This window comes from Prionailurus bengalensis, chromosome D4 (genome assembly GCF_016509475.1).
Source record: "Prionailurus bengalensis isolate Pbe53 chromosome D4, Fcat_Pben_1.1_paternal_pri, whole genome shotgun sequence".
Taxonomy (NCBI): Eukaryota; Metazoa; Chordata; class Mammalia; order Carnivora; family Felidae; genus Prionailurus; species Prionailurus bengalensis.
Genome location: NC_057359.1, coordinates 7,588,319 through 7,601,594, shown reverse-complemented (window position 1 = coordinate 7,601,594; position 13,276 = coordinate 7,588,319). Strand labels below are relative to the sequence as shown.

The window sequence follows — 13,276 nt, the reverse complement described above, 5'->3', positions numbered from 1 at the left end:
AGAATGGTCCCAAAGAGAAAGAAAAGACTGAGGAACAAGCTTACATGATTGGAAAGGGTTGTTTCTCTGTTTACATCTAAAATAAAAGACTAAAATGTACTTACAAGTTGCCTTGGAGATACCACCCAAACAGACGCCCGTAAATGCTATCAACACTCAAACATGAAAAGAAATGACACCTTATCCACCTTCCTCATGAAGGCATTATCAATGGACAGAATAGATGAAGAATCAACAAAACTGAGCTCTAGTCCTAGGTCATTCACCAGGCGAGGGAACTCGAAAAAGCAATACTATTCATCTTTTCAAAGTATGCCTTTTACAAAACACTCATTAATATCGTAATAATGTTGTATGGTGACAGATGATAAGTACACTTATCATGGTGAGCGCAGTGTAACATACAGAATTGTCCAATCACTACATTGTACGCCTGAAACTAATATAACATTGTATGTCAAGCATACTTTGATAGTAAGTAAATAAACAAAGACACACACACACACACACCCCACAAGGTCGAAGCGCTGTATCAATTAATATGGTGGGAGTGAAACTCAGTGGGACCTCGTTTTCATCCACATCTGTAGAACCAAAGGCCTTTGAATTCTAAGGCTCTCTGTAAGGCAACAGCATCTACATACAAATATATTTCCTCATGGAAAGATGCAGACACATATTTTGGTGTGCCTTTGATTTAGAAACACGTAGATGAAGAACGTGGCTTGGAAATGTGCACCTCTTGTAAAAGACATCCAAGGGCTTTGCCAAGAAGGCAGCAATGCCTAGACATTTGATATTCTTCTAGGTCTCAGTTCCCATCTCTAAAAATATACTGATGACATTTTCTCTGACCTCTACCTACCGCAGGGAGTACGGAAAGGATGGGGGGGAAGGCACTCAATAAAGCCATGACCTTCTTGAAAGACAGGACACTCACTCATTGTGGCTGTTGTGTTAGCAACTGTGACACAGTGCTTGGGCTTTTAAAGACCTAGTTTTATTAGGGGATGAAGTTCCCCGTGACCAAGATGCTGTATGACGTCACCCAGCAAACTAATCCAACCGAAGCTGAAAGGCACGGCCAATAATTACAACTCATTTAGAAGGTCTCTGCACCTCCTCTTGCCCCCAGCACTGTATCACCCACTTGAAAAATATTAGATCAATTTTCTCCTCATCCTAAGGAGCAGTTGACGAGCAATGCTCGTGCCTAGCAAGTTCCAGAAAAACATTTTCAGACAAAATGCTTGGAGGATGAAGTAAGGCTGTGTCTGGATGCCTACTCCGTCATTCCCAGCAGTGGCTCAGTGGCTAAAGCATGGACACTCCCTTTGTAAGCCCATCACAGCGGGCCACTTGCCCATCTTCTATGAGAGAGTTATGATTTCCCAGTTTGCACAACTGTAGCCTGATCTATTCCAGAAAGACTCACCATATGTATTTATTTTTAGGCTGCTGTTAGCAGTTTCTGATTGGCCATGGGAATTTTTAACAATTAAAGTCAAAGTTAAAAAAACAAAACAACTCAACAATTTCAAGTTGACGATGTATTCATGATTCCACTAAAGAAGAGGAATATGGAAGAAGAGCCTTTGGCCAAGAGGTAGGGCAAAATCACAAGGTAGGTCTCATTTTCTGGGTCTTGTTTCATTTTGCATTTGTTGAATGTGAGAGTGTCAATCATCTATTCAGTAAATATTTACTAAATGCCTACTTTGCACCAAGAGTTACGCTTGCTCTAAGACTAGAAACATTATCCCTCTTCTCAACGAGTCCCATAAAGGCAAGGGAGGGAGGGGCACCTGGGTGGCTCAGTCAGTTAAGCGTCCGACTTCGGCTCAGGTCATGAACTCGTGTGAGCAAATTGAGGAATCAGCAAGAGACAGATGGAGGAGAATCCTAGTTTTCAGAAGGAGTTGAAACTCTTATTTAAATGGATAGTATCCCCTTTGCCTCCAGGAAGCAAAAGGTTATGCATGGTCTGACTCTACATGACTTGGCATCTGAACTCTAGGGATGTTCACAGAAACAGGTGCCTGAGTCAGCAAAACTGGTGTAAAGAAAGAAATTAAACCAAACTTAGTTCTCCACATATGTTCCAAGCTACACAGCGGATCTGTACATTTTGTGAACACCATCATGATTTTTCTTGCTTTCCTTCTCTCCTCTTCTTTCTCTCTGCACTTCCCAAGTATCTACGCATCTTCACAACGTGCAGAGGACTGTGCGAAGTTCTTTCCGAGAAAGAACGAGTCAGAAAATTGTGACCTCGGGAGGAAGTAAAGGCAGGTTTTCCTCACAAAGTAGTAACGCACGAGGTAGAGAGAGAGAGAGAGCCAGAGTGCCATCAGAGAGATGCAGGTGACATGCAATCAGAGTCCAGAGTCAGGAGAGATGAAATCCAGCTAGGAAACCAGCGAGGGCTGCTGAGAGGAAGTGTCATTTCACCTGGGCCTTGAAGGATGGAGAGGCTCTGGGGATATGGGGCCTGTGGGAGGAGGGGCACGCCTGGGCAAAAGCATTCCTGTTCCCTTTTATGTGACTGTTTTTTGTTTAGGAAGCGAGATGCTGTCGTTAGGGCCTATCCGTGAGGTGTTGAATTCCCGGCCAATGAACAGATCACCATCTTGGGCTGACCACTTTGGGGTGTCATAAGTTATATCAGCTTAGCACCAACACCAGGAAAATACTATGAGAGTTCAGGATGATGAAGGGTGACATTCTATTTTATTTTACAAAAAGTTTTTGAAGTTTTTATGCATTTGAGTGGGGGAGGGGCAGAGAGCGAGAGGGCGGGAGAGAGAATCCCAAACGGGCTCTGCCATGTCAGCACAGAGCCTGACACAGGGCTTGATCCCACAAACCATGAGATCGTGACCTGAGCCAAAATCAAGAGTTGGACGCTCAACTGACTGAGCCGCTCAGGTGCCCCAAAGGGTGACATCTGAGAGGAAAGCCGCTAAAGCCAAAGCCTGGTGTGTGACAGAACCACAGAAACTCACCCCTGGTAACTAAGACATCTGTCTAAAAGCGACAGCACAACATCGCCGTTCAAGACTCAAGGCGATGGCCGGCTCCCCACTTACCATGAACATGGATTCCATTTGGTTGAAAGGAAGCATTTGTTTCTGGCTGGTAAGACTTCAGGTGCGACGCGCCCGCTGGCTGCTGGGGGTGGGGGGGCTGCGTCCTCTGCATGACCGAAGAAGCAGCTGGAACCCTCCGGGGGCTGATGTGAGGGGACGGGGCAGAAGGTACAAACCTGGGAAAAGGATCGTAAGAGGAAGCGTGAGGGACATTAAAAAGCAGGAGCAGAGGCAAACTCTTCAAAGCTGAATTCTAATGTCCACAGTGGCTGGATGAGAGCGTGACAAAAAGCCCTCAAAAGAAATTGGCGAAGACTTTCCTCTCCCCTTTTCAACCACTGACTTCTCAATGGAGATACTGAGGGGATGAAAGAGATCAACAAAGGGAAAATGCACTCACAGTTTGGGTCTGTGAAGCCTCTCCAAAGGCATTTCAAATACTCTGGCTTTGGTGAAATGCAAAGCACGTCTTTTGCCAGGCCCCCTTTTTTCCTGCTAATTTTTAAATTCGTTTGCATTTCAGGGGAAATTTGATCCTTATGTTTCTGATTCATTTACACTTAGCTCATAAACATTTTGTTCCGCGAGGTAAGCCTCTCTAACCCTGTTCTCTTTCAACAATACATTTTCTTCTGCCAAGAATGCGTGAATTTGAGCCTCAAAGGTCGAGTGGGGGACCCAGAACCCAGGCTACCTGCGTGGGTTCCGCGCGCGGTAGAGAACACTGCCCAGGGCACAACGGGAACACGATGTGGGACATCTTTCACAGTCACGCGTGCTAATCGTAATAGGACTGTCGGCAGCTTTCTGAGCAGGGACATGCAGATGTTCAAACAAGGGGACACGGTCAACTAACCTGAGATCCAAGCCTGACAGCTTTCTGCCAGTCTTCTAAGTGTCAGGGGACAAGTGGCAGGGTCTCACTCCCTGGGTTCCAAATGACAGTTCGGACCTGCCAGCGCTGAAGGGAAGGTGTACCCGCGAGTGCAGGGTTAAGGTTTACCGGTGTCCGCGGACTGCCGTCACGAGTGGGGCGGCCCGGGGAACCCGTCGGTGTGGTGAAATGAAGCCGCAAAGTAACTGGGGAGCAAACTGTGTCAGCAGTGAATTGGCCAGTCCCCCCCAAAAGGCCCAGTAAGCTGAAAACTTCCAGTGGGTTGTTTCTGACACCGGCTGAAAAGACAGGCTTTGTGTTACGCCGACCCGTAGAGGTTGCCCGCGGTGTTCACGTCTTAGTTCGCAAGGATGAGTCCCTTCACTTTGCTGGGCTCTTGTGTAGGGCCATGGATGGTAGAAAGGGACACGGAACCGGTCAAATTTATAAAGTGACCTGCAATGCTGTGAATCGGGGCAGTTAACAGGGCCCAGCCTGGGCGTTCGTGCTGCGGCAGTAATAAGGCGTGGGCCAAAATCCCCCTGAGGAGGCTGTGAGGGAAGGGGGTGCGGGAACCAGGGAGGGGGGTTGGCACTCGCCAACCTCTGGAGAAGAGAAGTCTCTGGACGAGGCCGAAACACGCTGGCTGGGTCAGATGCTTATTTTCACTTTGCTGAAGGAGACCGGTAACCGAGCGCCCCGGAGCCGGGGAAATACGTGTCTTCGAAGTGTCTCATCCTAGTTGGAATTAGCCTGAAAAGACGTGCTGAACTGAATGGCTCTGAAAGCCATTGAGCCCTGGCCAGCAAATGAGCCCTGGCATTGCCCTGAGAACATCTAGTGAGAACTCGCAGGCCGGGATTCCTCATATGGAGGCGATTTTCCTGGGGAGTATGTCTCTAATGTGTCTGGCAAGGCTGTCTGAGGTCGTGGGAGGGGGCTGAGGAATTGTGGGATCGCAGGCTTCAGGGCGAAACGGAGTCCACACCACCACCCAACCCCCTGAGCCCCGTGGGCAGGAGGCCCTCAGGGAGAGGGGGGAGGATTTGGATTGCAAGACAACCTGTGTCACGGGCATCTCATTTCCGGTTCTGAGCAAGGCAGCGAGCTCCTTTGCCTTGCTTCCTAATTCTATTTCTTCATCCGGGAATAAAAGACGTGGCACACTCTCGATGGTTTTCTGGTCTTTTCTCTGGTGCTTCAGCCACTTTTCCTTTCTGTCGAGGTCCAATGGGGCAGAGATGTGTGGATGGCACAAGTCACAGTACGGAGAAGTCTGAGCCTGATATTGGAGGCTTGATGGAAGAAAGGGATTCCGTTTCCCCCGTCCCCCAGCAAGTGAGTCAGGCTCATACACAAGGGTTTGATTAACAAAGAGAGAAAAGGCAGAGGGGGAGGGGGAGGGGGAAGGAGGCAAAGATTGTCAGCAATATAAAATCTCATCTTTCTGTAATTAGGGATGATGTGGCTATAGGGTGAACTGTGATTACTTGCTATAAAGAGGGGAGAATTCAACCAACTAAAAGGACAGAATCCATTAAGGAGTCATCCAGAATTTACATTCCTACAAACCGACTCTATAGCTATACATAGATTATATATCTACCTACAAATGATACATCCATGTATCTATCTAGGGAATATATAATTATACGGTAATTATACGTCATTCTTATCTATTCATTCACACAAGTTCCAAACTTTGGCCATGCCCTCTGGGCTACCACATATTACATAAAGTACTGATGGTGAGCAAAGGAAGACAGATATGGGGGCTATTACATCAAGGTGTTAGCAATGCTGATCGCAGAGACGTTGGTGGGGGGAGTAAAATATACCTACTGAGCCTTCAACTCACTTCACATTTGGCTGTTTGCTAATTCTGACTAAAGTTTTCTCCATGTTCAAATAAGTAACATTACATGGCATTAAATTAACATAATTTTAAAATATACTATGTCCCTTCATATAAAGTACTAATAAAAGTTTAAATGTAAACTATTCTGGCTGAGATAAATGAACACCTTGAGAAGTCCTTGATTTGGAAAGGGAAGGGACTCCAACAGAACTCTTAACTTTTACACATACATAGAAAAGGTGAAAAGTGACAAGGTGTGATTACGATTGTCCAACGATTGCTAGGAACCAGGGAATAAGAATTCAGCACGGAAAAGCCCGGTGTAAGAAACGAGTGTGTAAATGTGATTGATTTTCAAGTACAGCACATAGATTTAATTTTGTCACTGCTGAAAAATGGTACATGGGATGTTATTGAAAAAATCTCTCCCAATCTCGCTAATTTCAATTTAATTTTTATAGACCTGCTTACTAGTTAACCAGCTCAAGGTAGGCTAGAGTTAAGCACATCAAAATCAGAGGGGTGAGGGGGCAGGGGAGGAGGGCAAAAGCGGGGAAGTCCCTCTGTTAGAGGGAAGGTCCTGGGAGCTTCTGGAACAATCACTGACAACTTGTAACAAGACAGATGTCAGAAATGTTTTATTTATTTTTTAAAATTTTTAAATGTTTATTTATTTCTGAGAGAGGGAGACAGACTGTGAGCGGGGGAGGGGCAAAGAAAAAGGAAGACACAGGATCTGACGCAGGGTCCAGGTTCTGAGCTGTTAGCACAGAGCCTGACGCAGTGCTCGAATTCATGAACCGCAAGATCGTGACCTGAGCCTAAGTCAGAAGCTTAACTGACTGAGCCACCCAGGCGCCCTGGAAACGTTTTTTTCTTAAAGCCAAAAGGACTCAAGAAACTTGAGTGGTTTGAGGCCATTCACTCCAGAAACGAGTGAAGAACCAAGAACACGCACACTTAAACGGGAGCTCATTACGCCAAAGGTGGAAAGTTCTCACTGTTATTGAAGGTCGGGTGTGGGGCCTCACGATCCCTTTGTCTTAGCGTCCTCGCTGATTTTCCAACCTTGGTTTTTGAACACATGCTCACACACCTACACAATGGATATGATCTGAGTATTCTGCCCAAAACAGGGAATTTTTTTTTTTAAATCCAAAGCCAAGGAATTAAAATATTTTGATGCTAAAATAAACAAGTTTGATGCTGAGTCTAAGTTGCAGTGATTTACAATTTTCCTCCCATGGAACAGCTCATCCCCCATCACGTCAGGACAAGATGACGACGTCACTCTAATTCATTCTGAGTTACGGCAGTGTCCAAGAGCCAGAGGAGAGAAGGTCTGAAATCTTTCTAGGTCCAACTCTGTCCCCCCCCTGCTGTGGATCCACAGTTGACATTTCACAGATTTCATTTAACCCAGCTCACCAGTCTCTTCTTTGAAACATTAGAAGATTGTTAATGTCAGAACGCACACAACGGACTAGAATTTTTTTTTTTTTTTGAGACATCACTGCTTACCAGAAACACTTCACACAAAAGCAAACCAGAGAACTGAGTCAACCGTTTGTACTCACTCAGTGGAGGAGTTTATGTAACCTCAGCATGAGCCATGGTTCAATGGTTCGTACCCTTCCCCCAACCTCCTGCCAAAAAACAGAACAGAACAACACAACAACAACAAAACCCAGGCAGGAAACAGGTTTTAAAGGGGTCATCAAAAAGCTTCTGGGAAAAAAGGACTTAAAAAGGCTTCTATAGCTACGTATCTACACACATCTTAGGAAACGTCTGGTTGTTCGGGGTAGCTAGTCGGTTACAGTCCTTCTGTTCTGTGGTCTGCTCCCACCCTCGGCTCATACTGAGTCTCCCAACCTTGCAGTGAGGTGGGCCAGAAGCAAAGAGGCCATCTTTCCTGTAAATACAGTACTCAGAAACAATCTTACATCGTTTCACAGAATGGTAGGTCCCAACGGAGAAACACAGAATGAGTGAGGTTCACGTGCAGAAAAATTGTAAATGGCAGGAGAAGGAGACAGATATCGCTGAAGACCCACTGGGGTTGGATTCTGGCTCTGTTCCTCACTAGCTGGGTAGTGTTGAATAAATTCCCCGACTTCTCCCAGCCTCAAATTCAAGTACAAAGTAAAGATAATCTTAGCCCCTACTGGGGATCGTAAAATCTGAGATAACATATTCCTTTCTTCATCCAAGAGATATTTACTGAGCACTGACCCAGTGTGTGGCTCTATTCTGATCACTAGGGACGGCGAAAGACGTGACCCGTATCCCTGCCTTTGTGGGGCTTATATTTTGGTGAGGGGAGGCAGACAATGAACAAAGTCAAATAAGCAAACTATACATTGTACTTGGGACACGAGTACCAGGGAGAAAAATCAAGAATGGAAGGTGAAGGCTGGGGGTAGATTATGAACAATTTTAAATTGGGAGGTCAGAGATCTCAGAGTATTTCAGAATGAATGTCTGACACTTTCCAGCTGATCAATACGTGTTTATGGAAGGACTGCTCTCAACAGAACGTGCACGTAAGGTAACTGTGACATTGACCCATACCCAGGGCTTGACAGCTGTGTAAGACTGTTGTTCCAGCACGGCATTCCATTTCTATTGAGTTCTTGAAATAAAAAATATTAGAGGACTCTCTCCTCTCTTGACTACTCAGATACGGATACCATGGCTCAAAGAAAACAAGCATTTGGTCAGCTGGCTAATTTTCTAGTTCTAAGGGCAGATATGGTGGCCTTGTGTAAGAGTCTCATTTCTCGGTACTGGGTTTCCCACCAGAGTATCCTGAGTTCACAAATTCATACAATCATATAATGTTCTAGCTGAAGGGCACTGGAGCACCACCTTATTTGGATGACATAAAGTAGGCCCAAAGACACAAAATGGTTGCCCAGTCACACGGCTAGTTCTCCAGACCTCGCTTTATCCTAATAAGGAAAGATGCCCTCTAGTGGAGATGCAGGGCAAGGTGAATGGGCGGGGTGAGGGAGGGGGATAGGGGACTCCTGTGAGCGTCTGAGATTCTGAACCTTATCACCAGCTGATGGGGATGGGTGCATCAGCAACCCACTGCCTTTAAGAAACTTGGCAATGAGTGTCCCAGTTTGCTTTGGTGAACTCACTCTGTTAGGCGCTATGCTCTTCATATGGCCCAGCTGGGCTTACACCTTTTGTCTTTTCCAACTGGACAAGTGCTTTCAGATAACGCTCTCTCTCTCTCCTAAGTCCAAGGTATTTCTGTGTCAACTACATACTGTATTTCTTCAAACAAAATTGACTAACAGACCATGTTGCAGGTTAAGCACATGTCATAAGTACGTCTTACTTTTCTTCATTTGTGCTGTGTATGCAAGCAGCTGTAACCAGCAATACAGGACTGAGCGTCTTAGCACCGCGTTGGGGGTTAATACTTTGAAAAGAGGGGTTTCCATGATCAAGTGGATTAAATGTTGGTTGATATGTGCTTTGGACAGTTCTCCCCCACCCTCCCCCGGGGGGTAACAGACCTCCCAAAGAAGGAAGAATGCATCAGAACAACTTGTTTCATTGTATTCACACGGAAAATATTATTGATTTGCTGCTAGGGAGTAGAAATAATGGATACAAACTGGTCTATGGTGGATTTGGGGAGGTATTTGTTATCCCCCAGAGAACTGCGGTGGTTTTTAAATTCATCTGTGAAAACCGATCAATAAAAAATGGCTTTAGCAGTTGGCCAACTACAGAGGGGGGAAAAAAGGAATCCTTTTCAAAACCTAAAAAGAAAAGCACAGTTTTAAGGATTTCACATCTGATTTAACATCTAAAAAAAACCCCCCAATGATAATACCCCACTTTGTATAGCCAGACAGCACTCCATTTTAGTAGACTTTAGTGGTCTTTATAACGATTTATGAATCACTTCATGAATTCCTGGCTGACTCATCTGGGTGACTATAGTATCTACTTATACTTCCCTTCTGTCTCACAAAAGAGACACTTGGACTCAGTTCAATCCAGATTTGTCCCCGAATGAATCACAGCACGTTACTGGGGGAACTGCAAATTGAATTCTGCTTCTGAGACAATCAAGACCAGCTTTCAGTAATGAAGAAACAGCCGCTGGGAAGTGTGGGTAATGGCAACACTGTCCATCTGGGCAGGGCCAAAGCAGGCCAAGAGCTGTCCGTCCGTCCGAGGATTCTGTTCCAAACCGGCCAAAGAGCTGAATCCATCTCCTGGAAGGGCTTAGCGTTTCATTCTCCTCACGAGAGGCTGGGTCAATATTAACTGCAGATAATTTATCACAGTGGACAAGACCAGGACTCAAAAATGATTGCCTGTGCCTCCACAGACCGTGACAAAATGAGGGCTGTGAATCGGGCTGTAGGTGAAATGATCACCGAGGCTTTTTAAAGAAGACCCACGTGTATATTCTGATGAGTGAGTGTTTCTGGGAAGTAGAAAGGATCGTGTTCTAGAGGACACTTTGCTCCGTTTGGGGAGAGGGGGTCAGTTCTCACTCCAGAAAACAAAGTTATCAGTGCCCAAGGCAGAGAAGTGTTTTTTTTTTTTTTTCGGGTGTAGACTGAAGCAGGGCTGAGGGCATCACAGTATCTCCCCACTGTGGAAACGAACAGGGAGGGGGAGAGGACACCCGGATATGTCAGAGAAATGAATTATGCAGGACACATTTAACCAAGAGCCGGAATTTTTTGGACTATCTTGACTGCAGAATTGGCTGTGACTCAGTTGTTTGTCTATTTCAGAATCTGATGTGATGGGGAGAAAGGGAAGAAAAGTCTGATTCTGCCAAATCCTCTTTACAAAAAAAAAAAAAAAAAAAAAAACAAAAAACCACCGACCAGAAGAGAATTTATCCTGAGTGGTCTTAGACATTTGATGGCAAAAATGCTGCAATTAAAAAAACCAAAAATCAAACAAAACAAAACAAAAAACCTTCTGCAATGACACCATCCTTTGGGCAGCTCTGAGCAGGTCAAAGCAAAGGGATTAACTCATGGCCCTGTGGCAAAGAGAAGACTCTCTCTTGTTCGGCTCGGTGTTAGGCACAGAGTGCAGTCTGCTTTGCCACGGAGTGCATCGGATGAAAGAGAAACGTTCAGAAGGGAGAGTAATGAGAAAGCCAGATGAAAAACGAGGGAGAAAAATGTTGTTTGGGGGTACACACGAGAAAGGGAGGCGCGGGCAGATAAAAAAACCGCCCCTTCCGTGCCTTTCCCCTGGTCTCAAAATGTGAGCACGAGTCTCCTGACGACATCAGAAGAACTTTACTTCTAGAATTAACTTCAGATGCCATCCTGCTGCCCAGGGTGGCCAGGTGCCTTTGAAAGCCACTGCCAAATGAGACCCTGAGAGTCAATATAATGCATCAATTTGAAAAGGAACTAACTGGGTGGTGATTTGGTCAGTGATAGCATGTGCTGTTTATGTGTGATTTATTGTTTTCATCTTCAGGATGCCAGGTTACTATTGTAGTAACCACAAAGGAATTTTCTGTACCTTCCCCTGAATACAAGGCTCAACATCTGGTTAGAGAAATGAATGGGAGGAAAACACATCTAGTAAAAATTCCCAAGTAGAGAAGGGCCCTTGGCTCTTATACACAGAAAGAGCATCAAATGCTTGGGGGTGTTTGCTACCATTTTGTATCTCCTCATCCAGTCCTATGCAGAGATAAGTACAGTATATGATAAATGTTGGTCACTGCTGTTGACAAATTACTCTGTTGAACAGACCGAGCTCCCGGGCAGGTGCCAGTTTCTGTGTCCAGGTAGACGGTACCTTTGCCCAGTTGGTGCTGATGTCCAGTTGTATATTCTATCTGCCCAGAGACCACGGTTTCTGTTTCTGAGGGGAGATCATCTTATTCAAGAGAACGATTCCAGTCATTTACTGTGAAGAGGATGATTAAAACAGAGAAAGGTGTTTCTCCTTTCAACAAAACAGAAAAGCAACGGACGACTATTTTTTCAGTAAAGGAAGCAAAGAACCTTTGTCTCTTGGCTTCTGCTCCCCTCAGTGGTCTCCCACCACCAATAGGCAGATGGACCTTCACTTGCAAAAGGACACAATACAGTTTCTTCCCAGCCAATTGCCCCCCCCCCTCCCACCCCCACACAAGAGGGGAAAAGGTAAAGTTGATTTCCACATCCCACTAGAAACACTCAGGAAAGGCTTTCCTTCGAACAGCCTTTTGTTTGTCAGACACCAGGCACTTTGCAATGGGCCAATGTCTTGAGACTGAGGCTAGAAAGGCTCGTGGGCTTTCAGTTTAGGAATTCTGCCTCCCTAGGACTCGTTTCAGAGAAGCTCTGTGACAGGAACACACAGATACATGTCAAGAACATAATGGCTTAGTTTGAACTCCACGTTGCCCCGTGCCAACGCACTAAAGTAGAGGTTGCGAGAAAAGGAATTCTATTTTACCTCAAGCCTTTCTTGTTATTGTCATGACTCACTTTCCTGACTGAAAATCCAAGGGGACTAAAAAAAAACCCATCATCTTGGGCTTTGCATGAGGTGGACTTGTTTGGAATGTGGGAACAAAATAAAGATGGCTGACTTGGCCTTCAGGGGTGAAATGAACGAGACCTCTTTAAAATGAAGAACAAGTGCACTTCAAAATTAAAAAGAAACACATGGAAAGCAATCTGATGTGAAGGGATATTTGAACCAAGAGTCAAGCTATTTGTTTGGTGTAGTGACACACGTGTGCTCGCATCAGCGTCTCCTGCTTTGCCCTGAGGTGACGCAGAGGAGAACGTGCACTTGGAAGACCAGTCATCACCTGCCCCGGATTCCTGTTACCTTTCCCAGAAATGATAAAGGAACCATAGCTGCAGTCCTCCCTTCTGTTCACACCCTGTTCATTCCACACAATTCCCAAGCGCTGAGGGCGGTGGCGGAAGAGCTGTAAGCATGACATCGTCTCTGCTCTCAGGGAGCTACGGCTCTAGTGGATTGTAAGCCAATCAGTAAGCAGACAGTGTGATCTCAGGGGCTGTTAAATCTATGAAGAGAAATAGAGTTAACAGAAGAGAGCGGGGTTGGGGGGTGTGAGCGGGGGGTGGGGGTTGAGGTGAAGTGGTCAAGAGAGGCCTTCCCAAAGCGGTTCGCGTTCAAGCAGACACCGGAAACGAAGGCACAGATCATGTTAACTTCCGGTGAAGGTGCCTTTCAAGTTTCAGGAACAGCAGGTACAAAGGCCCCGAGGCAAGGTGAGCTGGTGTTTTCCAGGAATCGCAAGAAAGCCAGTGTGGCTGGGGCAGAACAAGCAGGAGGAGCAGTGGTAAATGGATGTGATTAAGGCCAGACCACAGAGGGCCCAGGAGCCTACAAAAAGGAGTTCAGACTTTATCCAAGTGTGGTGGGGGAAGGGCCCCAGTAGGAAATCGGCAGATATTCCATTTACATTTAAATTTTTTT

The 13,276-nt window shown here is 45.7% G+C and overlaps 1 protein-coding gene across 1 annotated transcript in view; it reads right to left on the bottom strand.

The window, feature by feature from the left end:
• Nucleotides 1-13,276, bottom strand: part of GLIS3 (GLIS family zinc finger 3) — a 447,070-nt gene that overhangs the window by 26,618 nt on the left and 407,176 nt on the right. The window contains exon 9 of the mRNA XM_043565257.1: nt 3,090-3,265. Coding sequence (XP_043421192.1) covers nt 3,090-3,265 — 176 coding nt within the window. The remainder of the gene's footprint in view (nt 1-3,089; nt 3,266-13,276) is intronic.